The sequence below is a fragment of the Mustela nigripes genome, chromosome 3 (genome assembly GCF_022355385.1).
Source record: "Mustela nigripes isolate SB6536 chromosome 3, MUSNIG.SB6536, whole genome shotgun sequence".
NCBI lineage: Eukaryota > Metazoa > Chordata > Mammalia > Carnivora > Mustelidae > Mustela > Mustela nigripes.
Window position 1 is genome coordinate 196,569,943 of NC_081559.1, and position 27,429 is coordinate 196,597,371.

The following is a 27,429-nucleotide window of genomic DNA, read 5'->3' on the forward strand; positions in this document are numbered from 1 at the left end:
GGGCGCGGAGATCACTGGCGAACAGGAGCATCAGCCCCACACTGCCTACCTCGGGACCCCTGTCTCTGGGCGGGAAATGGCTGTGGGGTTAAAGTGAGTCATTTCTCCGTCATCACCTCATCACACACTGTCACACACACGTGCTCCTGGGGGTGCACACACTGTCATGTTACTCCCACCGGTGTACGCACTCGTGGCCGCACACGCTCACCCACACAGCCCCTCCCAGGGCAGCAAATAAAAGCAGAGCTCGGGGGTCACTCCGTCTGGGTTAAAATGTTAGCTAAGCCCACGCCCCAGCTCCATGACCCGTATGAACGCCACGCCGCACCTGCTCCGTGACCCAGACGAACCCCTGCTCCTGCCGCCCCCGCCCCAGCTGGGTTTCCCTGTCTGCTGCGTGGCAAGGGGGGGCCTCCTGGAAGGACCAGCCTCAGGGAAGGCCGACAGCGCTATCGGGAAGAGCCCCAGGCCTGAGCCAGTGGTTGGGAGGGGCCGGAGGAGGACCGAGTCCAGTCTGACGCACCAGGGCCGGTCAGGAGGGGACGGTCACCATCAGAAGGAACTGCTGGAATCAGGAGGTGGTCCCAGGGGACGACTCCCTCTCATCCGGCGTGGGCAGCCCCTCCCCACACAGTGGGCCCGCGGCAGTGTCGCTCTCTCCATCCAGCTCCACCGCTGCCTCCGCCGCTCAGGACGGCCTGGCACGTGACCACACGCAGCGGCTCACACCAGCTCCAACCGGTCACCTATGGTCCTGAGGCTCGGGCTCCGACGAGAAGGGCGACGTTCCCTCCGGAGCCTGGGACCCTGCGTTTCCGCGTCAGCCTGACTGGGTCAAGGGAGGCGCGGATTCTGGGTGTGTCTGGGAGGGGCTTTCCAGAAGACATTAGCATTGGAGCGCCAAGATGGTCCCTGCCAATGTGGGGGCCTCACCCTGTCCCTGAGCCCCAGTGGAACAAAAAGGCAGAAAGGGCAAACTGGCCCTTCTGGAACTGGACGTCCGCCCTCTCCTGCCCTCAGACCTGGGCCTCCTGGTTCTCAGTTCTCAGGCTCCAGCCACTCCCCCCAGGGGCCCCCCTAGGGCTCCAGCTTGCGGGGCCATGGGGACCTCTCGGTCTCCACAGCCACGTGAGCCAGGCCCTGTGATGGCTATCACAGACACGACCGGGCGTCCGCCGCGCCTCTGGAACTGTCCCCTCACCCCCGTCTGCCTCAAATCTGCCTCCTCCTCCCTCTTACCAGGGTCTTTGTGGTGACATGGGGCCACCACCCAATGGAGATTCAACCCCACCACATCGCCCCTTCGCCACATGAGGCCACACACTCCGAGCCGCAGGGACCCGGACGTGGACGTCAGCCGGTCCTTATGGAGCAGCACCCACCATCCGACCTCAGAGCCCCCAGCCTTGGACCCGAGGAGGGTGAAGCCCAGGTCCAGGGCCCAGCAGAAGGGCAAACTGGCCACAGGGGCCACAGCCCAGAAGTCAGGCGTAGCTCTCAGCCCCCGCACGGCCTCTAGCAATGCTCCCGCCGTCCAGACACCGTCAGACGCCCTTGCCTTTCCCACTCCTAGATTCAGGCTCCTAGAGAGCTGGGATTTTTGAGATTGAATCTGTGATGGGCAGGTGGGGGAGGGGGAGAAAGACAAACCACCGGACGGACAGCCTCCCCCGCGCTGCCCCTGCGTGCATGGCCTCCCTGTGTCTGGAGGCTGCTGTCACCCTCGGCCTGAGGCGGCAGAGTCGCCTGGGCTGATGTGCCTCAAGGCAGGCCGTTCCCCAAGTCACACACAGTCTTCCCTCCACCAGATACGCCAGTGCCCACAGCACTGTGCGCGGCGCCCCATGCCCCTGCTGGTCGTCGCGGATTCCAACTCATGGGACAAATTCTAACCCCACCTCCCTGCCCCAAGCTCTGACCAGCTGGGGACAAGGCACACAGAGACATGGGGCTCTAATGCTCCCCCAAGGAACATGCAGCTGAGTATGGGGGCTCCAGGCTGGGGGGTGAGGGTGGGGAGTGTGCCGGGGGCAGGCAGACCCTAGGGGCTGCAGGAGAGACAGCGGCAGAGCTGGAGGGCTGCTAGGACCGAAAGGTACTGTCGCACGGTCCTGGAGGCCAGAAGGCTAAGGTCAAGGTGTCAGTGGTATTGGTTGCTCCCGGGGCTCTCTCGTGGGTGTGTAGGTGGCCATCCTGCCCCCGCGTCCTCATGGGGTCATCCCTCAGTGCGTATCTATGTCCTGGTCTCTTCTTGTAAGGGCATCGGTCAGTGGGGATCAGGGCCCCCAGTGACCTCCCCTACCCTCATGACCTCCACAAAGACCCATCTCCAAGCACGGCCACCCTCTGAAGTCCTGAGAAGGACCCTGCATGTGGATTCTGGGGACACGACGCAGGCCATAACCAGGGGCTGAGACAGAGCTCTGTGCAGCAGGCAGAGTGGCGTCAGCCCAGGCTGAGCTTAGGGAGGTGTTTCCAGGATGGGAGAGATGGGGCTTGGTGACAGCCTGGCCCGGGGGGACCCGCAGACACATGGGGGTGCTGAAGCACGTGCCCAAAAAACCAAGAATTCAAGGGCCCCTGCCTGTGGCCCTTCTGAGTGCATCCGGTAGCTCCTGCTGGCTTCCTCAGTCCTCTGTCCGTCGGTCCGTCCGGGTGCTCAGTGACCTGTCAGGGCTATTTGTGACGCCTGTGTCCCCCATGCATTTGCAGCAGCACCAGCCGGCTGGCCCAGGAGCACTGGGTTCTGCCCACAGACCTCTGTAAATGGAGACGGGCTTCTCCCTCCCTGTCCCACAGAACCAGCAGTTCCTGTGGGGATTCGGCTCGGGCCGGCCTCAGGAGGTTGTAGTGGGTGACAGCAGGCACTTGGCTGAGGTCCCTTCTTCTAGACTGAAACCCCGGGCAGGAGGCTTCCAAGATCCAGGCTCGCCACAGATAAGGAAGGACGTGTCCATCCCAGAGGTCACTAGCATAGGACAGGGAGAGGCCGCGGCTGGGAAAGCAGCCTCTGGGGCTTGGTCAGACTTCAGCGGTCCTCACCCCAGGGCACCTGCAGGTACACAAATGCCTAGAAGGTGCTTCTCAAGAGCCCTAATGCTGGTAACTTCTGGAGCTGGTGGCCGTGTGGCTCCCTGGCCTTTGTCAGTGTGCGTGGGAGCTGCTGAGATGACAAGGAGCCCCCGGGCCGACCTGCTGGCCAGGCCTCAAGTCTGAATGGGCCACTTCCCAGCTGCGTGACCTTGGCCAGCCACGCGGCCTCTCTGTGCACGCTCCCCTGGCCCACAGAGCCAGAGGAGAGCAGAACCCGTCTCCTAGGATCCGTGTGGAGGCTGACTCAGGTGCTGGCCACCAGGCGCTGGTGCTCCTGTGCCAGGGGTGATGCTGGTGGTCTCCGCTCTGACCCCTGGAGCTGTTCCGGAGGGAAGGGGAGTGCAGGCTCTGTCACCCTCTATCCCCTTCCCCGTACTGGGTCCGCCCACTCACCCTTTCCCTTCTGTTCCCCCACAACTGACCCCCGACACGGAGAGGACAAACAAGCCCACTGGGCTGAGGAACCCCTTCCCAAGCTCTCTCTCCACTCACACCTCGGAACCAGCCCCTGGGGCCACCTAAAGGCCCTGTGTGCCCCCACCCAGTCCTGGCCCTGGGAGCAAGCTCAGCAAGAAGGCTCTGCTCCCTCTTCTGGGCCCTCAGGGCTGCCGGCCCGAACAAGGGATCCGGGGAGAGGGCGCACGCAGACAGTCCCCGGGCACACCAGCCCGGCAGCCTCCATCCTCCCCACAGCGCCGGGCTCCTCCCCTCTCCTGCCCACCCCAGGCCCCCCCCCCCCCCCGGTTCAGCTGCCATTGTCCACTCACCGCCCCCCCACCCTGGGGTGGTCTCAGGACATCCTTTCTCCCAAAACAGGAAGCAGGTGGCCACGTGCATTTCCTGTTCTTGTTCTCTCTGCGAGAACCAAGGATGAGGCATTGACCCAAAAGAGAGGCTCCTGACAATGGAGCTTGCTAAACACTGGCCCTCTGGTGACCGCTGGGTCTGCAGAAGCTGATGGACCCAGGGCCCCACCTGGAACCTTCCAGATGGAGAGGAGTCATGGGCTCCCACCCGCGCTGGTGAGGGGTCCCATGTGGTTTGGCCTCAGAGGAGGCTCCAGGCAGAGGTGTGTCCTGCCTGAGGGTGCACCGGGGAGGGCACCAGGCTCCGGGGCGGGGCTGCTGGAGGTGGAGGGATGGCTGGTGCCTGGCCACAGGGTCTCAGAGAGTGGGGGGCAAGGGGCAGGAACGGAGAAACAGGGGAAAGCCTCTCCATGGCTCCCCCTCCCCCGACATCCTCGTTCCTCCCAGAAAGAGCTTGAGCTGAGCTGTGGGTGTGGAAGTGTCTGTGCGGGAACTCAGTTCTCGTCCCACTACAGAGGACAGAGGACAGAGGACAGAGGACGCCGGCCCAGGGCCCGATCCCAGGAGCCCTGACCTGGGAGCATCCGTCGACAAGCAAGCCTTGAAGGCAGTGGCCACAGGAAAGCCTTCTGTGCCCCCGCAGCGTGCAGTCCACACGGTCACACAACCCTACAGTCGCCCAGAGAAGCCACGCCAGTGCCGCGCAGCCTCTGGGGCCAGGCGGACCTGACAGAGAACTGACGCTGGAGGGGAGCGGGGGCCTGACCTAGGGCTCGGGCTCCCCAGGCCTGCTGCCACCCGCGCAACCCCCAATCGTTCACTTCCCACAGCCGGCCCGTGGGGCGCCTGCGTGGCACTGACGCTTGGTCTCAGCTCGGGTCTTGATCTCAGGTTGTGAGTTCAGGCCCCGGGGTGGGCTTCGTGCTGGGTGTGGAGCCTCGTTAAAAAGAAACATATATAGAGACATATGAGGCCCGTCAGCAGACGAACACGGGGAAGGAGCGTACTTACCACCCGCCTGTCACTAACCGCAGGCTCGAGGGGCCAGGGGTGTGATGCATAATCGAGGATCCGCTCACGGGCAAGGAATCGGTGCTTCTAGGAATGGGAAACCTGACACCTGACGCTTAGGTCCTCACTCAGCACCAGGCATCTGAGGCCTCACTGAGCCCCTGCGAGCGTCCCCACTCCTGTGCTCTGGAGCAGTGGTTCTGGCCCCCAGCCGCCCAGAAGAGTCATCGAGGGGCACTTTTAAATCCTACCAATGTTAGGCGTCCACTCCCCCCCACCGCTCGCCACCGGGAAACCGAACATTGATTTGACTGGCCAGGCTGTGACCTTTGCTTTACCCCGGCAGCCCGCAGCCCGGAGCCCCGCTCTGCTCGCCCTCCGGGCCTGCCTCTGCCTGATAAACACACAAATAAGGAGATATCAGAGTATGTCAGAGCCTGGAATGTGCTAGAAAAAAAATCACAGGGCCAGGCCCAGGAGTCTGAGGTAGGGGAAGAGACCAGCTGTGGCGTCACGGAGACCACTCCCTCCCTAAATGCAGGTGGCACCTGGGACTTGCTTCGAAACCACAGTATGGCAGACAGTGACATACAGAAGTGACAGACAGGACGTGGGCCTGAGGTTACAGTGTACTGGTGACGTCACTCCCACAGTAAGGCTACACTCTATGAGACTCCATCTGTGCAGACCCGGGACAGAGGCTCTCTTGCTGGCCCTAAAGAAACAAACAGCCGCTGGGAACTGCCCATGGAGGGGGCAACACCACAGGGAATGGCTGGGGGCCACTAGGACCCACGGCCAGCCTCTAGCCAGCGGCCAATGAGAAGCAGGCCCTCCCTGCCACAGCCCCCAGGAAAGGCGTCCTGCCAGTAAGCAGGGGAGTGTGGAAGAGGCTCCTTCCCCAGGTGAGCCTCCGGCTGAGAACGCAGCCAGCTGGCACCCAGCTGCAGCCTGCAGCACCCGCACTGGACGGCGGCTGGTCGGGGCACCAGGATACGCGCCCGCAGGAACCCTGCTAAGCGGCTAAGTTTGTGGGAAGCAGGAAAGGGGCACAGAGGGCGGCCGGGTGGGCTCCACGGAGGCTGAGCTCCCAGGACAGCCCAGGCAGAGCGAGCACCAGCGCCCCGAACACCCGCGGTGCGCGAGGAGCACCGTCTGGGGCTGGAGAGGAGGGAGGGGGGCGCAGGGGCGAGGGAGGGGGCGAGGGAGGGGGCAAGAGCGGAGGGGGGGGGGGGACCGGGGAAGGGAGGGGGGGGCGGGGGGGAGGAAGGGGGGCAGGGCCGAAGGGGGGGATGTAGGGGCGAGGGCGCAGGGGGTAGGGAGAGGAGGATGCCGCGAGGGAGGGGCGCAGCGGCGAGGGAGGGGAGGACGAGGCGAGGGAGGTCGGTGCGAGGAAGGCAGGGTCCGGGAGCCGGGGCAGAGGTGAGGGGCGGGCCGGGGCGGGGCCTGGGCGGGGCCGGGGCGGGGCCTTGCGGAAATGGAAAAGCGGGGACGAGCCGGGCGGGGCCGCGCGCGGTACCACTGAGAGGCCCGGGGCCCCTCCTCCTAGAGCGGCGCCGGAAGGGGCGGGTCCTTCCGGCGGGCTCGGCGGCCCGGCTGCTCGGCTGGGCGCGCGGCCGGGCGCTGGCGCGGGAGGCGGGGGCGGCGGGGCCGGCCGGGGCGGGCGTCGGTCCCGGGCCCCGACCTGCAGCCGGGGACGCGCCGGTTCCCTCCGGCGTCGCTCGGGCCCGCCCCCCGGCCGCGGCCTCTCCTCCGGCTCCCGGGCGCCGCGGGGACAAGGCGAGGAGCCGCTCGGAGCGGATCGAGGTGACGCGGCGCCCCGAGGCCGTTGGCGGGGCCGCGCCGTGCTGCCCGCGGGGCCCTCTCCGCGGCCGGCCCCGCTCGCGGCTGCTGCGGGCGGGCCCGGCGGGCTGGCGGGGCGCGAGCGCGTCTCTGGGTCCCGAGCCGGGCCCCGGGCTTCCGACGGCGGGGTTGGCGGGGACCCGGGCCGCGGGGGCTCCCCGCAGCCTCAGGAGGCCTGGCCGGAGGGGAGGGCGCTGCCCCGGCGCTGCCCCGCGCGCCGCACCGCAGCCCTGGGGCCGGGTGGCCGGAGCGCCGCGGCGGCTGCGAGGTGCGGGCCTGGCCGTCGGGCGACGCGGTTCGCGGCTGGTGCGGCGCGCGGGGTCCGCGGTCCGGCCCTGCCGGCTGGAGCTGGGCGGCGGGACGAGCCCCGAGGACGGTTCCCGAGCGCGGCGTGCGGGCTGCGGCCTCGCAGCTGGCGGTGCCGGTCCCCCAGGAGCCCGGAGCGCAGAGGAGCCCCGCGCGGGCGCTGCAGTGGGTGGGGCCGGGGTTGAGGGCGCTTTCCCGGCCGCTGCTGGTGTTGCCGTTTCCCGCCGACGCTGCTCCGCGCACTCGCCTCCCCGGGCCGCCCTCAGCCCCACGAGCTGCCCTCGCCCTCGGGTCAGGCTCCGCCCGGGTGCTGAGAGCGGCTCCTCGCGGAACCTGCCTGGCTGGCTGCGTCCGTGGAGCCTGGCACGCTCCCCCCGGGGTCTTGAGTTCAAGCCCCCACGTTGGGCATAGAGATTACTTTAAAAATTTTATTTAAAACGCTACAGTGTCGTCATACACACGAGTTGGACAGACGCACAGATGAAAATGTTCAGGTAGATAAATGAGATGGAAAACACGATTCAAAGAAAAATACACCACTGGGTCATTACCACCTAGGACATCACATTTTGGGGTGAGACAGCCTGTCAGGGATACGGTAGCCGTCACAGGCCACGAGATACCTTTACAGAGACAGAAGAGGGAACTCCACAAAAGAACTAGGGGCTGTGACACTCCTACAAACACGGGGGGGGGGGGGGGGGGGGGGGGAGCTGTTGGATCCCATGTGAGTTTGTGGTGGGATTGGGTGCCGTTAGATGGAGCTAGGGATCAGGTGTTCACAGTGTACGCAAGATCTAGGTGTTTAAGGAGTGGGCTCTGGTTCAGGGCCCCAGGGAGGACTGGAGCCTGGTCAGTGAACAGGGAATGGGGGCGGCGTTTGGTGGAGTCAGGGAGGCGTCTCCGAGAAGGGCCCATTCAGAGCTCCGAAGTGAGGGGCCGGCCCCATGCACACCTACCCTTGGCCTGTGTCTGGAATCAACCAAGCGCGGAGGCAGGAAGGACTGGATATGTTTGAGGAGCCTAAAGAAAGCTAGATGGTGGAGGGGAGTGAGGAGGGGGCCCAGTCAGGCAGGTCTAGGGCTCGTAAGTATGAGGGAAGCCACTGGGATTTGGGACAGATGTGTAGGGGTTTTGCCGGCTGCTGTATGGAGATGGATCATGGGAGGAGGGCTGGGGTGCCCCTGGGGAGCCAGCCCCACATCTGATCCATCTCAGACTCCAGGCCCTAGGTGACCGGAGGATAGCTTCCAAAGGGGCCCTTGTGGGTCCCACACGTGGAGAGCACATTCTCTGGTCCCAAATACAGGCAGTGGAGAAGGAGGGAGAAAATGGGGGAAAAAAACGAACATGGGGACCACACCATTACTGGTCCCTGGTTCATGTCAGAGCCCACGGACACAGGCCTGGAGACCCCATCCCCTGGGAGAGGGTTAGAGCAAGTGTTGTGTTTGAAAGGGGAACCAGCGAGCAGAGAAAGGGCCACGTTTCTGGGTGCCCCCATCTGTCCTTTAGCCTCTCTGCACTGCAGGGGCCCACAGCTGTGGTCCTCGCGCACACCCGTGTCATCTAACCTTCACCGTCTGGCTTCTCCGGCAGCACAAGGATTGGTGGCGTCCTCTCTCCAGTGCAGACCCTGCCCCAGAGCCCCGAGCGCTCATCACTAGCTCAGGAGGATCAAGAGCTGTGACTAAAGCAAGAGCTTTCGGAAGAAGTGGGGCGTCTGTACCCTGGCCTTTCTCCTCAGCCCATCCTGGCTTCTAGTGACCCTTCCTCTCCCGGGAACAAAGGAAGATGGAAAAGCCCAGGGGCAAAAAGAAGGCACAGACCCCAAAAGAAGGAGATTTGCTAAAGGACGCTCCCAAAGAAGAGAAAGCTTCTGGGGAGAAAAGGGTCAACCAGAGGTCGGCGTCGGCCAGGAAGGCCGGCCTGAGCCCTGCAGACGAGGAGCAGGTGTTCGACGCCTTCGATGCTTCGTTTCAAGACGACTTTGAGGGGGTTCCTGTGTTCGTGCCTTTTCAGAGAAAGCAGCCCTTCAAGTGTGGCGAGTGTGGCCGCGTCTTCAAGCACAAGACAGACCACCTTCGCCACCAGAGGGTTCACACGGGAGAAAAGCCCTTCAGGTGTGAGGAGTGCGGGAAGACGTTCCGGCACAGCTCCGACGTCCCCAAGCACCAGAGAATCCACACCGGAGAAAAGCCCTTTAAATGCAGCGACTGTGGGAAGGCCTTCAACTGCGGTTCCAACCTCCTAAAACATCAGAAGACGCACACGGGAGAGAAGCCGTTCGAGTGCAAGGAATGTGGGAAAACCTTTGCCTACAGCTCGTGTCTCATTCGCCATCGGAAGCGTCACCCCCGGAAGAAGCACTGAGCGAGGGCAGCTGCGCCGTGTTGGTGCCGATGGGAGCCGTGCCTCCCGCAGCGCCTGCGCGATGCCGCGGGCTCCGGGAGCACAGCACGCCTGTGCCTGGGCGACCCCGTCGCCGACTGGAAAATCAAGCCAGTGGGGGAAGCGGGTGCTTGAGTGTGCTAAAGACCTGGACCGATACACCACGACAACGTGGGAGGGGCTTGTGGCCCCAGAGACTCTGGGGACACGAGCAGCCGTCTGAGACTCTCGAGATGGCTGCTTGCGAGTGGCCCAGCACCTTCCACGGCGGCCTCTGCCCATGGCGTCCTCTGTGGCTTCAGCCCTCTCAGCTCTCTTGAAGACTTGACTGCAGATCCCCGACCTGCCGGGTCCTCCCTGTGCAGCCTGGCGGGAGAGGGGTGGCCCTGAGCTGGAGCTGTGCTCTGCGGTCGCGCCCCCAGCACCGCACCAGACGCCGGCCGGGCCCACTCAGCTGGCCGTGGGGACAGCGGTTCGTGCTCCGGCTTCCCTCCTCGGGCTGCAGCAGCCCCACCCCCACCCGACCCCTTGTGCGTCCCCCTGGCCCAGGTGAGCGGCCTCACTCACCCAGGCGGGTCCCTCAGGACCTGTGCCGCCACCGTGGGAGATTCCTGCCCCGGACACGTGGTAGACGTCCCGAGGATGTGCGGGCAGCTTCGAGCCGGCCCCATCTGCCATGGGGCTCTTCGGTTGTGAGGCCGTGCGCCCTGCCCCCCGGAGGGCAGCTCTCCAGGTTAGTTTCACTTGCTGCCTGGCCCCCAAGTTCCATCTTATCCCCCGGGTGAGGCCACATGCTGTGCCCACCTTGGTTTCCCCCTGGGAGTGGCCTGGAGGAGGCTCCATGTTCTCAGAGTGGCCCGGTGTGTCCCAGAGTTTCCGACAGTGTAAGGGGAGCCAGGTGACCGCCAACCGGCAGGTAATGGGCTTTCACTAGGAAAATGTTGATGCCACACTTGCAGCTGTTGGGACCCTCAGAATGGCCTCACTCTTTGGGGTTCCATCCTGCAAGCAGGCCCTGAATGAGGGGGAGACCTGTTTCTCCATCAGGAGGTCACAGACGCCAGAGGGCAGGTGCTCCCGGCGGACATGCTTCTCCAGGCTGGTAGGTGTTTGCTCCCCTTCTTCCTAGAAGCCGCAGTGTTTCGACGCCGGAGCTGGCTCCCCGCCCGGCCCCAGCGCAGCCCTCACAGCTGACTCCGCTCGCCCCAGGCCTGGCAGGGGATCCAGGGGGACACACCGTGTATGGTCCTCAATGGGCAAGATAGCTGCAGAGGCAGTCACAGGGACATTAGCAAACTTCGTGTGCACACTGTCCACTGGGGGGCAGAGCTGCATCAGTTTCCCGGGGCCTGCTTGGATCGCGGCCATCCACCTGTCCTTGTTGGGAAGGACTAAGGTTTTCCCAGGGGTATGCGGTCATGATGTCTGCGATTTACTCTCAGACGTTCAGCAGAGAATACAGGACCTGCGTTCACTCGGAGCGCGACGAGGCAGATGGCGCGCGCTGGTCGTTCCCGCACCTGGAGCAGGTCGGCAGACGTCTTCTGTGAAGGGTCAGATAGAGACCGTTCCTGGCCCTGCAGCCCTAAGGCGTCTGTCCCTGCTCAACTCCACTGCGGCATGTGACCGCAGCCCCGACAGCACAAGGGAACGCGCGTGGCCGAGTTCCGCAGAAGCTGTATGTGCACAGACCGGCAGCCACCAGGCTGGGTGTTGTCGGGGAGGGGCGCGCGAGAGTCGCCCGTCCGGGCGCACCTCCTCCCAGACCCACTGCTGGGGGGAAGCGGGGGGCCCCAGGCAGAAGGAGACCCTGGGAGGCCACGGAGGGGCCCAGAGCGGCGAGCCCTGCTGCTCGTCTTGGGGTGCTGGAGCGCAGGGTGCGATGCCCGGCCAGCGGCCACCCCCACAGCACGCACGTCCAGGGCTGTCCATGTCCTCCTCAGCGTGTGGGTTTGTCTTGTCTACGGCCTAAGACACGCCAGGTCGCATGTGTCTGTAGGATCTGTATCCCAGGTTGCCACTGGTTTCTGTTCGGAGGGCGGCGAGCGTGGTCTGTGCCGCTGCCTGGAGGTGGGGGAGGGAGGGCTGACTGTCTCCTGACGGGCACGTGGGCTGTTTCTGGCTTCGAGCATTATAAATAATACTGAGATAAATATGTTTCTGCATTTAGGGCTGACAGGATGGGTGCCCAGACACGAATGACAGGTGGAGATGGTGGCGGCAGGCCTCCTGCTCTGCGCCCTGCAGGGTGGGCGTCCCAGCGGCACAGTCGGCGGCTGGCCTGGCCTCTCCATCAGCAGCCAGGTGGGTTTTCGTCATGGCCAGGTTGTCAGAAGAGAAAGATACATGCTCTGACCCCATGGCTCCGATTTCTAGAGAGCAGGAGTGCGTGGGGAAGAGCCTGGGCTCTTGGACTCCAGCCAGTGCCTTGGCGACGTGCGACCAAGGGCATGTCCCTTAACCTCCTCATGCTGCCTCAGTTTCCTGTGGCGTGACGTGGGCATCCGCACGGGGCTTACCCCGACCCAGCGACTCGCATGAAGTCGCAGGTGCAGGGCCGGCTCCCCGCAAGTGTTTCAGGAGTGTCAGCTCGGGGTGAGCCTGGCTGACGCGGTGGGTGGTGAGGTCCAGCCCCGCGTTGGATGTGGGCATCTTGCCATGGGGTTGTGTTCGTAGGGAGGCGGACATTTGCCCGTGTGCGTGGGAGGCGGGCTGTGCACACCCACAGCCCTCAGCACCTCTCCCAGGAAGGCTGCCGGTGACTTCAACTGCACTGGCCCACAAGAGAGCCACAGAAAAATACATTTTAAAAAATAAGACTTGGAAATTTGTTTTTCCAGTACAGTTGAGTCATGAGAAAAGTCACAAAATCAATCTCAAAGCAGCGAGCGGCCTTTTCTGCCTCCTGTCTCTCTAGAAGTTTTGAGGGGCTTTCTATTGTTCTAGTGAAACTCCTCTCCTAAGAAAAAGAAAACTCTCAACAATCTGACCCAAATTAAAAAAAAAAAAAAATCTATAAAACGTGCAGACCTCCCTGACACTAAAGAGAGGCTCGCCCGGCTTCTCTGGGAGCCACAGAAGCTGCATGGGGTCATGTCACCCCCAAGCACTTCCGTCCCGACAGCAGACAAGCTAGAAATCAGAAGCCGAAGCTCCGGCTTCGGAAGTTACAAAAACGAGAACGGAACAAACGCACTGTGGCACGGAGGAAATCGCAAGGAGCAGAGAGCGGCATAACCCATGGGCACGGAGGCCGTTGTGGGCAGGAGACAGTGGATGCTGGTTGTTTACCAGGACCGTTCAGGCTGGCACTGGCCAGCAGCAGCGTCCAAGAACAGAGCAGGAGCCACCGAACCGTCAGGAATGCAAAGGGGACGTGACAGCAGGGACACCAGGGATCGGGGAAGCCCAAGCTCGGGGCCAGGGAATGGGAGCACAGACGAGGAAGGGAGACTGGTGCGCGAGCAAGCGGCCCAGAGACCCCGTGCCTGCCACGCGGGGTGTGTCCGGAGTCTCGAGTCTTCCTCGAAGAATGCAAGTCCAGATGGCATTCAGGGGGTCAGGAACCCATTCTGGTCCTCTAGGGACTCAAAGGTTGAAAAGAGGAAACCCCTTGCCTTACTTTATGAGCTGGGACAGCCCGGATGTCTGTGCTCACGGCTGCAGAGGCCGGCACGGCGCGGACAGACCCAGTCCCAAAGGGCAGGAGCGCAGCTCATAGTACAGCCAGGTGAGGTCTCCTTCAGAAAAGGCAAAAGTAGCTCAAAACGGATGTGATCTCTCCCCTCAACCGATGGGGGAGGGGCCTGTTATCACAGAGTTAAGTCTCTGCCAAAACCCACCATCCGTTCGTGATTCGGATGCCTTCATAAATAAGGAGCATCGCAGCGTTGTCTAAACCCGTACGGAACCTCTCCCGGCACCCAGAACGGTGCTGTGGCCCGGGCTCCCGTGCGGCCCACGTCCCCTCTGAGGGCAGAACATAAGGGGGCCGCCTTCACGGCTCCCCCTGCGCCCGGAGCCAGGCCAGGAGGAAAGAACGCACTAGGATTACAGTAGAAACCCCCGAGTGTGGTCGTCAGCAAGTGACCTACCGTCTACACAGAATCCACACACTGTCCCCGCGTACTGGACTGAAGGGCTGAGCAGGCTCTTGGCGAGAAGGTCAGCATTGGGACTCCCAGAGGACCCCGGTGCGAAGAAGGGGAGTAGGGTTCCTCCGGCGCCGGGGGGTGCGGTACTGTAGCAGGCAGTCGCAGTGGCCTCTGGGGGACACAGCTCGAGTGTCCCTCACCAGACAAGCGTGGTAATGCCGCCAGACGCGGGCTCAGCTGTCAGCCGCCAGGGAAATAAGCGCAGACCCCTGGGTGGCAGGAGTGGGAGCCTCGGAAGCCCGGGGCAGAGTGCCAGAGGCCGGCGGGGACACCACCGTGCGGCCTGCACTCACGGGAGGGGCCGAGGCCGTGCCTCCTCCACACCGCCCGGCAGGAGATGTTCCCCTTTAACAGGTGCAGGGTTCTGCTGGGAATGATGAAAAGGCTTTGAGCGTAGGGCATAAGGCCGTGATGCACACAGTTGAGTCAGTAAACACCTGCGTCTTTTCTGCCGCGAGAACAGTCTGTGGAGTCCGCAGTCCTGGTAGCAGCGGTCAGTCCACTTTAGCAACAAAACCGCATTTCATAGCAAGTTAGAGACGCACCCTACCGTGCTAGCCCAGAAGTCTCGCTCGTTAAAATCCCGTAGGGAACCTCTGTGCACGCGCAGTAACGTCGCTAGTGCATGTGGAATGTCAGAAAAATTGGAAATAACCCCAGCGTGTCCCTGCAGGGGAGTGGGGCGGCGGGCGGGCAGCAGTGCGGGGCTCCCGACCCGCCGGGACCGGGGGCGGGGCTCTGAGCTGCTCTCGAATCCCATCATACCCACGACGTTTCCGAGGTTTACGTGGGTTTGAAATGTTAGTTTCTAACTTCCTTAACTTCTTTGAGACCTGATGCTCCCCCTCGCTGCCCCGTTCTGTTGCTGTCCAGGCTGGGGTGCGTGGGTCAGGACCTGGCCACAAGCACGGGCCAGTCTGGCTCCTGCGCCAGGAGTGGAGTGGGGGTGGGGCACAGCCAGGTCATAATTGCATTTCTTTGTTTAAAAGGTAATTCGTGTCCCTTTCTGGCTGTGAGAGCAGATCACCCTGGTCAGGAAGCTCCTGATGCGTAAGAGTGACCCGTCCAGCCGGACAGGCCAGCCCTGAGCCCCGGCAGGCGGTGAGGAGGGCGCGGGGCAAGCGGAGAGGCCCTAACCCAGACGTCCTCTCCGTCTGGGGGCGTGGGGGCGGGGCTGGGCTGGAAATCTCTGGGCGGTGGGGGTGGTGCTGGTGGGCAGGTGACCCCCAGCAGGTGGACGGGGTGGTGCGACAGGTGAGCGGCGCCTCCTGTCCCCTCGCAGAGCTCCGTGAAGGCAGCAAACACCCCGAGGGCCCTTCACCGGTTCCCCAGCCTCTCCGAAGGCCACAAAATTCACACCCGTGGCCCGCTGCACCCAGGAAGGCAATGCAGACACCACCCGCCTTCTAGGGAAGCGCTGCAGGCAGAAACCCCACAGGCAACGTCAGGAACTTCCCCAGCATCCTGGGACGGTCCCAGAGAAATGCCTTTTCCCCATGGAAAACCTTCAGGGACCCCCGGCTGAGCGTGGTTCTCAAAGCCCGATGCCCGGGACCACTTAGGGCCGCGCCCACAGAGCACCTCAGCACCTGGCCCAGCCTGGAGGGCGCGGGACAGACACCAGGCGGGGAGCCACGGAGGACACCTGCGGATGACCCAGGGAGGTGATGTGGATCATCCTTCACGCTGGCGTCCTGTGAGCCGGGCCGGCGTGTCCCCGCGGGGCCCCTGCCAGGCCCGATCTGAGGGAAGGTGGCCGCCAGCGCTGTGGCAGAGTGGGCAGCCGGTGGGGCTTTGCTTCCTCCTCCGCCTGCCAGTTGGGGGGTTGTCCTGTGACCAGGCCCACTGCGGTCCTGAGGAGGCTGTAGGCACCAGGGTGCTTCCTGGCCTTGATTTGCAGCGGCCTCTGTGTCCATCCCCAGTCTGGACACCAAGTGTGCTCGTCCTTTCCCTGCAAGTGAGCGAGGCCCCAAGACACACCGCGGACAATGCAGGTCCGGACACAGCCCGGAGACCTCGGCTTCGGGGAGCTGAACCCCGGGCTCCCGAGTCCTGGTGCTCGCAGCAGAAGCTTGTGGCACAGAGGACACTTGGACATTTGCTCTGGAGCAGGATCGGTGAGGACAGGGTTCTCAGCCACGACAGAGGGGTAAAAGGGGTGTCCCCAAGGCCCAGGGAAGCAGTGTTGGACCAGAAAGGAAATGGACTGAAGACCAGTTCAGGCTGGGACCAGTCACGTGGATGAGGGGCAGACTCCGGTCTCTCGCCCAAGGACACAGCTCTGCTCTGGGTGGGGCCCGTGCCTCCTGGGACCTCTGTGCACTGAGCATAGAGTTGGTGGTCTCCTGGTGTCCCAAACTCCAGGCTGCCCATTCCACAAACTACAGGGTCCTCCCCCTGACCAGAGTCCTGCCAGGATCCAGACAGGGCCAGGGGGCCCTGGGGACACTGCTGCTGGGCTTGCCTGCCGTCTCCATAGGTGTGGGCTTCCCAGGCCTGCAGCCTGAGCCCCCCCCCCCCCCCCGGTGCCTCCTGCCCGGTGCCCACGTGGATGCCAGCACCGAGATCCGCACGAGCTCCCTGTCACACTATGTGGGCCCCGAGTCCCTGCACCACCCTGTGGCCGTCGGGGTTCTAACACGTGCGCGAGTCCTGGTGAGCTCCGGCAGCGTCCTGGGATCGTCTTCAACCGCCGGCAGAGCGCGTCCACTGGGCTCTCAGCACGCAGCTGTGGGTCCCACGCGGCCGAAAATGGGACTTTCCCAGCAGTGACCTCTGACGGGCTCCGGCTCCGATCCCTTCATGTCCTTCAGGCCCCAGAGCGCAAGCACGTGCGCATCTGGGGACGCGTTCCATTTCGGTTTATCCGAGTTCTGTGGCTTACGCTCCATGGAGCGCTGCCTCCATCCCGACCGGCATTGCACTGGTTCTGGTACCTTCCAGCCACCCTTCTCCCCAGCACATGTCCTGTCCTGCTGCTTGTGGATAATCTGTTTCCCCCGTAATAAACTCTGTTCTGACCCGTTCGCTGGGTCCCGCTCATCTCCCTGCAGTTTAGGGGTGCAGTCGGGACTCCCCAGGGCCTGCAGAGCCAGAGACCCAACTGGTCACTTCTTCCAGGTCTCTTGGGGGCTGCCTCACATGAACCAGACTCGTAAGAGACTGACAACCAGAGATGGAGTCTGCTGGCTCAAGATGGGAGTGAGCCCTCGGGGGACAAAATACTATGTCCCTCCACGGACATGGGCCTCCTGGCCCCAGATGCTGGGGAACTAGGGGTTTTTTGGCGGCTGATGCCTGTACTCATAACGCTGGAGGGGGTCTGGGAGGCCCTCTGCCTGCTTCCTCTACTGCAGAGCCTGGGTCAGCGCGCCCTGCCACACTGTTGTTCTCTTCTCCTGAGGCCACTCCTGCCCCCCAGAAGAGGACGTGGTAATGTCTGGAGACATTTTGTGTTTGTCACAACTGAAGGGAGGTGCTACCGGCGTCTGCTGGGTGGTGGGAGGGAGAAAGCGGCTCAGTGTCCTGCAGAGCACCGATGTCCAGAGGCTGAGGACCTGGCTAAGGATGGAACTCCAGGTCAGACCCAGAGTCAGGGACCGGTGGGGAGACACACAGGCAAGACAGAGAAGAGCAGAGCTGTTGGCTAGGGGAGGGCCAGGCAGCTCTCTACAGAACCCCACACACTTGGTAGGAGCTCTGTGGAGGCTGAGGAGCCTGGCTACTGGGCAGCTGGGGCTGTGGCCCCCTGAAAGTGGGGCAGAGGCAGGCGGGACACCTGACTGGCTGGGAGTCTCCACACCAGTAATTACAAACCCCCACCTCCCCAACCTCGTAGGAAACAGGAGGGTGCTCCACCCCACTGAAGCTAACCCAGCAGGGCCACGCACAGGCCAGCAAGGAGACGTTGAGGGACAGACTGAGAAGGGGAACTGGGAGCCCCCAGCTACCTCTGTGTATCGTGGGCCGCGTGTCCAAGACAGAACTCGGCTTGTGGCACTGCCCTGTCTCGAAGCAGGCTTTCAAGTCAAACTCCAGCCTGAACCCCAAGTCATCGTGCCCCACATCCCAGCAAGCAGCAGGTGCTGTTAGTTTGGTCCCCAACACGGGCCCTACCCAGCCCACTCTCGACCTACATCATCTGTCCCTTCCTGCCTCCCTGCTGTCCCAAACTGCTGTTAAAATGCACAGCCGATCTCACGCCCCGGCTCAGGACCCTCCGTGGCTCCCGGTGCACTTAAAACCCAGGCTCCTAATGGTGCCTTCAAGACTGCTTGTCCACCTTGTTTCATTCCCCCTTGGCTCACCACACTCCCAGCTTGCCTGGTTGCTGCAAAACCCTGGGCAACACTCATGCCTCAGGACCTTGGCACATGCTCTTTCTTCTGCTTTGAATACTCTTCTCTCTAGCCTTTGTGTGACTAGCTTGCCCCACTCTCCTCCTCCCTTCCTCTGGTGTCACTGCCTTTGTGAGCCGTCCTTGGATCGCTAGGCTCTTGGAAGCTTCCTCCAAGTTCTTACCGGGGCTGTGGTGCCCGTGTGTTTGCCGACGTGCGGTGTGCTCTCTCCCACGTGCTGGAATGGCAGCTCCATTGAGTCAGGGAGCTAGCCTGTTCCCAACGTACCCCTGCTCCTGGCCCAGGGCCTGGCACGAGGTCAGGCAGAGGCGAGCAGCGGGAGGTTTTTCGAGAACCTGCAGGGCTGGGAGCCTGAGGTGCGGGCAAGGGAGGCAGCTGTGGCAGGAGGCTGCCCTGTCTGCAGGTTTTAACCCTCCAGGGGTCAGCGGCTCGGGGCTGCCGCTGCCTGTTTGCCAGCGCTCACCCCGTCTCCCCACACCGAGTCCTTCACTTGTCCCTGATGCCCCAGCTTCTCTGCCGCCTGGCACCCGCCTGGGACCTGGGACCAGATGCCGGGATTCTTGGGTTTGGGCTCCCTCCCTGCGTCCTGGGCATCCCCGCAGCCTGGAGCTCCCTGGCTGTCCTCGTGCTGTCCACCCGCCCGGCCGAAGGGCCAGCGTCCATTCCGCCGGGTGAGTTCGCGGAGCCGTGCCGGCTGTCCGCTTTCCTGCAAGGCCGGACGCCTGCTCCCCTCTCTGCGACCGCAGAAGCGACGGGGCGCGCGTGCAGGAGGCGCTCCGCGGTGAGGGGTCGGGAGAGCCTGCGGCCGCGCCTCCGCGCGCCCGGGAGCTCGGGAACACTTGGCGCGCCGCGGCCCGGAGGGCGGTTGAGACACCCCGTAAAAGAAGAGAATCTGGCGGCGACTGACGGCGGCCAGCGGGACCCCGCGAGGGCCGCCGCGCGGCACGGACCGCGCCGTGGGCGCAGCGGCTCCTGGAGAACTCGGGCCGCCCGCCACGCCCCCGCCACGCCCCGCCACGCCCCCGCCACGGAGGCGGTGTCCTCCGGCGCCCAGAGCGTCCCGGAAGTGCGCGCGGGCGGGCCGGGGCGGGGCATGGGCGCACTTCCGGCCGGCGCGCGGGCGGCCGCCTCCCGCTCGGAAGGTGAGTGGGCGCCGGGCGGCGGCGGCGGCGGCGGCGGTGGCGGCTGTCGGGGTTCCCGGCCGGTCCGCGCTCGCGCGTCGTCCCCGCGGGCCCCGCCCCGGCCGCACCCCGCGGCGCCGTGACCTCGGCCCGGGCCCGGCCTGGGGGCGCGGGTGGGCGCCCCGCCGCCCCGGGGCGCAGAGGAGGCCTCCGCGGGGTGCGGGCCGCAGCGGACGCACCGGCCCCCGGCGAGCGCGGGCGTCCGTGTGCGGGGCGCCTCCCACGCGCCGGGCACCGCGGGGACGCAGCCGGCTTGGTGCCCACGGTGCAGGTGCGACGCGGAGACAGAGAGGTCCTCGGCCGGGCAGCCTGCGCCCTGCCGCCCAGCCTGCGCCCTGCCGCCCAGCGCCCCGAGATCGGGCCCTTCCCCGCGGGGCTCAGGCTGCGGGCCAGGAGGAGAGAGGGCGGGAAGGCCTGCTCCTGGCCGGGGCGTGTCTGTCCCTCCGCCCGCCCCCGCCTGCAGCCGAGTGGGGTGCAGTTGCGGCCGGAGCCCGTGCCGGCGGCCGGGTGGGCGCCACCCCCGCGCGGACAGCCGGGGCGGGGAGCGTGCCCCTTCCCTGAGAAGTCCTGGGAAGCGGACCGAGTAACTTGAGCTGGACGTAGGAGGTGGAGGGCCCGCGCCCGGACGTCCTGACTGCGGATCACCCTGCGTCCACCTGGGTCCACTTCCCTGAGAGTCCGCGACCCTTCCTGTCATTAGGGGGTGCGGTGTGCGGAGATGGCCCAGGCGCTGGCCAGGAGCCCCGCGGCGGCTGCCTCCCCACGTCCTTGAAGCAGACACTGTTAGGGGCCCTTGGTTAGTGTCCTGTAACCGGTGTCCTCGCCACACCCCAGTAAGGAGCCCCCCTTCCCCACAGTGCGGAAGGAAACCCTTCTCCCCCGGCACACACCATTCTTGCAAACCAAATTAAAGCAGGTACCTTGAACCTTCGAGGAGGCGCAGAGCCCTGTGGGCTGCCCGTGTGGTCTCCAGCGGCAGCCTCCGGGGCTCTGCAGGGTCTGCGGGGGCGGTGCTCCCCTCAGGAACTGTCTTGAGATTTAATCTGGAACGTTCATGCTCCAGCAGGCGGAGTGCGCCTTCTCACCCTTCCCGGGGGCGGCAGCGCCCAGCAGCGCTCCAGGCCGTTCTTCGTTCTTCGGGGAGAGCCCACGTGCTTTAAGCTCTGGGCTGGGACAGCGTTCCAGACCGGTGCTGGATGGGCGCTTGGGCTGGGTCCCTGCGGCTGTACAGGTGCTGTCCACGTGATGTGATGTGGCGGAGAAACGTACCAGGGGCCCAGCTGATCTCACCCCCGGCCCCACGTGGCCTCTCCCGCATCATTGTTCCTGTCCACGCCCCATGAAGGAGCCCCCGGCTCCCTTGCGGCTCACGGGCAGCTGGCATTGCCCCACCGTCCACTCGTCCCTCTGACCCCCTTATCCTGCCATGGTTTTCATTTCCCCAGGTCCCAGGTGTGCATACCTTCAGCAGGCCTTGGGGAAGATGGCGACCCTGGGGGACAGTCAGGAGCCCCCTCGTGTCCCGTCCCCGGTCAATCTTGCGTCACCAGGGACACCTGGAACCTGCCAGCGCGAGGCCCAGCTTCTCCACAGTCATGAACACGGTACTCCCCCTGCGCTGCACTCCCTCCGTCTCCCTGCACCGTCCGCCCGCCCCGCGCCACTGGCACTGCCTGCTGGAAACAAGGCAGCTCACCGGGTGCTGGGGTTCCTGCACCCTCGCACTTGGGTCAGGCCAGGGGCATCCGTGGCGGAGGCCAGAGACCGAGCCCTGTGAGCGATGGCTCCCCGGAGTCCCCTGGGACTGGGTTTGGGGGACTGGGGAAGAGCGGCCTCAGGGGTAGGGTCCTGTGTCCTGCCCTCTCCCTTTATGAGCTTCTGTTCCCACCCCAAGAAAATAGCACCCAGAGTTCTGGGCAGGCCAGTTTGGGTTGGGGGCCCCCCAGGACCTGCAGGGACGGAGCTGCCCGCCTGTCCCCCCTCCTGGCCGGGTCTCAGGATGTCAGAGGCGTGGAAGTAGCCAGTGATTGGTGGGGGCCAGGGGCGGAGAGGATGTCCAAGCCCATGGCGTGGGGTGCCCCTGGGTCTTACTCGCACTCAGCCATCAGGAAGCCACAGGGGCTCTGCCCGTGCCCCACGTGCCACAGGAGGCCTGGCCTCACTTCTCACAGCCGAGGACACGATGAACTGATGACCGCCAGGTCAAGGGCTTGGGCGTGTCTCATCCCACTCTTGGCATTACAGGAAGTGACGTGATGGCGGCGGAGATGCGCCAGCTCTGTGCCAAGGACTCCGTGCGGGCTGTGTTGGAGCCCAGTGACCGCCCTCTCCAGGGCATTAGCAGATGAGGACAGTGAGGCCCACAGGGGTCACACAGGGCTAGGGAACGTGGGATTCACCCCCAGCTCAGTCCAGGATCGGAACGGGAGCGGTTGCTAACCTGCGCTGCGCCTGGCTCGGGGATGGCCGGCCCCCAGCCTCCTGCCCGTCCCAGGGGTGGCCAGGCTGGCGCTGGGGGCAGAGCTGGGTGCTGCGGGAAGAAGCACATAGTCTGCAGGGCTCTCCCTGCACGGTGCTTTCAGGCCTGTCCCCCACGCAGTCAGCATTACGGGGCCCGCTCTTCCCCTCCAGTTTCTCACATCCCCCCTCACAACAGCCTGGCAAGGTAGGACCTGCTGTACCCGTGTTGCTGACACGGACATGGAAACCCAGATGTGAGCCAGTGGAGGCTGGTAGGACTCAGAACACATCATTGGGACTCAAGCCTGGGCCCTCAAGCCCACCTCCCCCCACTGGGCCCAGCAGGCTGGGGCTCGGGGCTCGTGTCTCCTAATAGGCAGGACGTAGGACCAGGGAGGGACTGTCCTGGAAGACATGCTGACCAAGCCAGTCTTGCTGGATGCGAAGACTGGTGCCGGGGATGCAAGTCCTCCCGCCCCAGCGAGTGGGGCTGCCCCCGACCCAGCAAGAGCCTGGGGGCCGGGCCGCACTCCCGGAGTCACAGCCAAGTGCCCTCAGGTGCCCAGGGGTCTTGCCCAGCGAGAAGGGGTGTGGACAGCAGCTTCAGCACTCCCTGTGCTGTTCCGAAATGGGCGGGGCGGGGGGGTTGTTGCCTGCCAGGAAAACAACCAAGACACCCTAAAGGAAGAGAGGCATGGGGCCTCTGGCAGGCTGTGAAGGAAGAGGTGTGGCTGGCGGGTGGGGGAGCCCACGGAGGTCCAAGGGGCCAGAAGGAGGAGAGCAGCCGGACAGAGAGAGCCGGGCCGCACGATCAAGCTGCTGTCCGGGGCAGAGACTGCCGCTCGCCGTCTCTGCGCCTCATTTCCCTTGCCGGTGGGTTCCTCAGTGCCGTGTGGTCCACCCATGCCCTCAGAGGAAAGACCCCAGCATCTCAGGAACCTGCCCAGGGCCCTCCAGCCAGTGAGACCAGGACTTCTGGAGCCCCAGCCTCCCTGCTCCCAGACCAGAGTGGGTGGTGCAGGCCGGAAAGAGCACTGGGGGTGGGGCCTGCCCAGGGAAACCTGGTGTCCCCATGCCCGCACCAGGGCTGGATCCCACAGTCTCCCACATCACCTGACGCAAGAGCCAGTTTCCAAACTCTGGCTGGACACAGTGCTGGAGGGGGTGGGAAGGGGCGGGCAGAGGACATCCTTGAGTGGGGAGCCATTTGTCCTTTGGGTGGGGTGGGCACGAAACTGGTCCAAAGAGGTGGCGGCCACTTATCCCTGAGCCTCCAGATCAGGGAGCTGGGCAGGTGGGGTGTGGGACAGGACAGAGACATTGGGAGCCAGGGTGCTGTGGGGCTGGCCAAGGGGCCTGGCATGAAGCTATGTCCGCCAGAGCCCAAGCTTCCAGAATGTGTTCTGGAAAGCATGGTCTGGAGCCCTGGGGCAGGAGGGGCAGCCAATGGGCAGCGGCAGGTGACGGAGAAGGATGCGCCTCCCCCCCACCCCACCGTACCACAGCCCGGAGGTGGGGAGGGACCTTGTGGCCAGGGCAGCGCCCCCTGCCCCCAAGCAGAGGCAGGCTTTCCAGATAGGGTTCCCCGCCTTGGCACTGAGACCTGAACTCTGGCTGATCCCCTACCCCAACTGCGTTCTCCCTGTGTCCACGTCCAAGTGTGGACTAACTGCCCTTTTACAAACAAGGAGTGCCCCTTCCAGCCGGAAAAGTTTGCCCCGCCCTCTTGGCCCCAGAATTCCTTCGTATCCACAAGAGCCCCAGGCCTGGGGCCTCCACAGAGGCAGAGCACTGTGTCACAGCACCCCCCCACACACACCGCCCGGAGGTGCCCAGGGCCTTCGGAGGTGGTGGTGAGCGACTTGGGGGCTGGGAGAGGGCAACGTGTGAAGGCTGCAGCCCAGAAAGGCCCATGTTCCCAGGACTGCCCACACTCCGGAGCAGCCAAGCAGTGCCAGAGGGCCCTCGCTCTCAGGGAAGGAGTGTCCCATGGCTGCGCCTGTCTCCCCTTGTGGCTCTTGGGGAGCATCAGCCCCGTGGGCCCCCCAGGAGGGCAAGGTGCAGGCGGCGTTCTGCAGGCGGCTGAGCGAGGCCTGGGCTAGGTTGCAGAGGAGGGGGAGATGAGCCCCCGTCCCCCTTTGCCTCCAGACTCCCCTGGCTGCAGCCCGGAGACCCTCTCCCAGCCACTGCCCGAGGAGGAGCCGTCCGGCCTGGATCTCCAAGATGTGGAGGAGGTCCAGATCAGCAGAGACACCTGCTGGCCAGGTGAGTGAGCAGAACCCCTGTCCGGCCCTGCCCGAGTGCACGTCCCATGGCTGCCGCGTGCCGGGCTCTCCACAGCACCCCTGCATCGGGCACGACCACTGCCAGGACACCAGCTCATTTGTCCCTGCCTCAGTGCTCGTTTCTGTCCTGGAGATGACCCCTACCCGGTTCAGTCCCAGTCTGTCACTGACCTTTCCCCAGGCTGTGAGTGCAGCCCAGACCCCTTCCCTGAGCCCCAGAGCTGTGGCCGGCCAGCATCCGCTGCTCAGTGGCACTCTGCAGCCAGAGAGTCGTCTGGATCCCCTACCCATCGTGTGGTGCCCTGGGCCTCCACTAGTCCCCTAGTTCAGCTCTGGTCCCCACCCCCTTCCCTACAGCCTGGCTGGGGCAGCACTCCTCCCACCCCTAGCCACACGCCCGCCCTCACGCCACCCCATGGAATCCCTGGGAGCCGACCCTCCCCGCCACAGTGTTAGGAGCAGCGGGCCAGGCCAGGAGACGGTGGCTACCCAGACTCCATCCTGTTCCCGGCGGTGCCCTGAAGTGGCCCCATCCCTGCCGGGAGCCCGGGCGGCCCCTTTTGGAGCAGGGGGCGTGGTCCAGGCGGGTCCGCTGTCACCCCGGGCTCCAGCAGCTAGAGCGGCAGAGCCGGGGTGCGGCGGAGGGAGTGGCGGATGCCCGGGGGGGTGCCATCTGCCCCTCCCCATCTCTTTTCAGACTCAGAGGCAGAGCCGGAGCAGGCCCCGTCGTCCCCCGACCCCCACCACCCTGAAGCCGGGGCGGACCAGGCCGGGGGGGCACTGAGGACCCTTTCCCGTAGACCCCGGTGTGGGGGCCGCTTTGGGCAGGAGTCCAGCTTGGAGCGGCCTACGGGCCAGCCGCCGGGAACCGCGCCCTGCTCCCAGAAGAGGGGCCCATGGCGCGTGACGCTGCTGTCGCAGGGAGCCCCTGGGGCGGCGGGGGAGCCCGAGCGGCCCGGCGATCTGGAGGGCAGCCGGGGGTCGGGGCCCGGGGTCCGGCAGGGCGGCCCGCGGGGCGGGAAGCCGCACCGCTGCGAGGCCTGTGGCAAGAGCTTCAAGTACCGGTCGCTGCTGCTCAAGCACCAGCGCATCCACACGGGCGAGAAGCCGTACGCGTGCCACGAGTGCGGGAAGCGCTTCCGCGGCTGGTCGGGCTTCATCCAGCACCACCGCATCCACACGGGCGAGAAGCCGTACGAGTGCGGCCAGTGCGGCCGCGCCTTCAGCCACAGCTCGCACTTCACGCAGCACCTGCGGATCCACAACGGCGAGAAGCCCTACAAGTGCGGCGAGTGCGGCCAGGCCTTCAGCCAGAGCTCCAACCTCGTGCGGCACCAGCGGCTGCACACGGGCGAGAAGCCGTACGCCTGCAGCCAGTGCGGCAAGGCCTTCATCTGGAGCTCGGTGCTCATCGAGCACCAGCGCATCCACACCGGCGAGAAGCCCTACGAGTGCCCCGAGTGCGGGAAGGCCTTCCGCGGCCGCTCCCACTTCTTCCGCCACCTGCGGACCCACACGGGCGAGAAGCCCTTCGCCTGCGGCGCCTGCGGCAAGGCCTTCGGCCAGAGCTCCCAGCTCATCCAGCACCAGAGGGTGCACTACCGGGAGTAGCGGGCGGGCGGCTGCGGCGGGAGGGGCCCGGGTGCGCGGAGGTTGCAGAGAGAGGGCTCGCGCTGCCCCCTCTTCCCGAGCCGCGTCGCTATCCCCGCACGCCCAGCGGCCCAAATAAATTCTTTTTAACTGATGGAAGTAGGAGTTGCTGCTGCCTGTGTCCGGAGAGGTGTGGCTGGAGTTTGGTCTCTGGGGGCCCTGCCAGGAGGCCTCCTGACTTAACCTGGACCCATAGCTGGGTGTTTTCAGGTGCAGAGAGCCCAAGTGGGGCAGGCGAGGTCAAGTGGTGGCTGCCCAAGGCAAGGGCCCTCCTGTCCCTTACCTTTAGCCGTGTGCAAAGTGGCCCAGGCTTCACAGCTTCCTCCAGCCCCCAGAAGAGGTGGGGTTCTGGGGGTGGGGGGGGGGACAGGATGTTTGCCCTCTGGTAGGCATACACCTCTGGGGCTGTGGCCCGGCCTTGGCTTTGGCCTTCCTCAGACCTGGCCTGCAGCTCTGACTTCAGCCTGAGGTACAGGAGAGAGATCAGCGAGGTGGAGAAGCCTGCATGTTCCCTGCCCCACCTGCTTCCTCCTGAACACTTCAGGGACCCAACCCCACACTGAGGAGCTGTTCAGCCCCTCCCGTGGCTACAACTCCTAGCTGGGCCTCCCCAGTTCCAAGCCCAAGGGCCTCTGGCTGGACTGCTTTACTTCTCTGGGCCACGCTCCCAAGGTTCCATGACCACCAAGCACTTTGGACTCCTCGCCGTGTGCCCCCACTCAGGGCCAGAGCAGGTGTAGGGGAGAAGAGTCAAAGTCAGGGTCAGGCAGTTTCTGAACCCCAGCTTTGAGGCTCCAGACACCTTATGAGTCACCTTTGCTGGCCTGAAATAGAAAAAGCCGCCTTCTCCCCCCAGTACGGCAAGGGTCATGTGGGACCTCGGCGTTCCGACAGCCCTGCACGCACAGCCCCCAGGGCTTCACAGGGAGCGGGGGTGACAGACTGTGCACTGGAAGGGTCAGCCCACCACCTCTGTGCCCAAGCTGCACTCGGATGCTGGCACCGCGACCAGACCTGGTAGGTGGCCACCAAGAGTGGAACCTGGAGGTCTTCCACACCGCCCTAGACTGTCCCTAGACGCCAGTGCCCCATGCACCTCTTAAAAGGACTGGGTGGGGACGCCTGAGTGGCTCAGTGGGTTAAGCCGCTGCCTTCGGCTCAGGTCATGGTCTCAGGGTCCTGGGATAGAGCCCCGCATCGGGCTCTCTGCTCAGCAGGGAGCCTGCTTCCTCCTCTCTCTCTGCCTGCCTCTCTGCCTACTTGTGATCTCTGTCTGTCAAATAAATAAATAAAATCTTAAAAAAAAAAAAAAAGGACTGGGTGGGACCTGCACAGGTCAGACTGGACCTTTTTGTTCTATTCAGCCCTTCAACTGATTGAATGCGGCCCACCCACATAGGAGAGGGCGCCCCTTTCAGCCTGCTAACTGAAATGTCCATCTCTAGAAACAGCTTCACAGACAAACCAGAATAATGTCTGACCAAATGTCTAAGCGCCCCATGGCTCGGTCAAGTTGACACATACAATTCACCACCACAAGCAAGGATAAGAATTGTCCTTAAGGCATAGGGTCAGCCTTATTCCTGCTGCTCCAGAAGGGCTCTCGCCGCGACAGAGCGGAGCCGAAGGCAGCCCCAGACCCGCCTCCTTCTAAGGGGCGAGGAGTCTTCTGAAACTCAGGCAGGTTGGAAACATCCGGACCTGCGCGGCGAAGCTTTGCACGCCGGAAAAACCGGCCGCAGGTTGCAGAGCGGCAGAGAGGACGGCCCCGCGGGGCCGCGGGGTGGGAGGCGCGGCAGAAGGAGCGCGTCCCTCCCTCCCCCGGCGCCGCCCGCTCCGTCTGGCGCCCCTAGCGGCAGAGCCTGGCACGGCGGCAGCGGCCGGAGAAG

The 27,429-nt window shown here is 64.6% G+C and overlaps 2 protein-coding genes across 11 annotated transcripts; both read left to right on the top strand.

Moving 5' to 3' along the window:
* Window positions 1-6,632: 6,632 nt before the first annotated feature.
* ZFP41 (ZFP41 zinc finger protein) lies at window positions 6,633-16,632 on the top strand. Of its 7 annotated transcripts, none has more exons than XM_059395273.1 (6): window positions 6,633-6,719; window positions 8,661-10,185; window positions 10,500-10,554; window positions 11,623-11,756; window positions 14,596-14,707; window positions 14,889-16,632. In XM_059395273.1, the coding sequence occupies exon 2, from the start codon at window positions 8,856-8,858 to the stop codon at window positions 9,432-9,434; it is 579 nt and encodes a 192-aa protein (XP_059251256.1). In that variant the 5' UTR covers window positions 6,633-6,719; window positions 8,661-8,855; the 3' UTR covers window positions 9,435-10,185; window positions 10,500-10,554; window positions 11,623-11,756; window positions 14,596-14,707; window positions 14,889-16,632. The 7 variants fall into 7 exon arrangements, 3 of the variants coding, with proteins under 3 accessions (XP_059251256.1, XP_059251255.1, XP_059251257.1); XM_059395272.1 differs by lacking the exon at window positions 6,633-6,719 and adding an exon at window positions 7,013-7,555; XR_009403297.1 differs by lacking the exon at window positions 6,633-6,719 and adding an exon at window positions 10,895-11,005 and having other exon boundaries at window positions 9,437-10,185.
* A 2,413-nt stretch (window positions 16,633-19,045) lies between these two features.
* On the top strand, window positions 19,046-25,639 carry GLI4 (GLI family zinc finger 4). Of its 4 annotated transcripts, none has more exons than XM_059395275.1 (4): window positions 19,046-19,106; window positions 20,591-20,749; window positions 23,754-23,870; window positions 24,588-25,639. In XM_059395275.1, exons 1-4 carry the CDS (start codon window positions 19,058-19,060, stop codon window positions 25,499-25,501), a joined length of 1,239 nt encoding a protein of 412 aa, XP_059251258.1. In that variant the 5' UTR covers window positions 19,046-19,057; the 3' UTR covers window positions 25,502-25,639. The 4 variants fall into 4 exon arrangements, with proteins under 4 accessions (XP_059251258.1, XP_059251260.1, XP_059251259.1 ...); XM_059395277.1 differs by lacking the exon at window positions 19,046-19,106 and adding an exon at window positions 19,336-19,416; XM_059395276.1 differs by lacking the exon at window positions 19,046-19,106 and adding an exon at window positions 19,339-19,941.
* The last annotated feature ends 1,790 nt before the right edge of the window (window positions 25,640-27,429 follow it).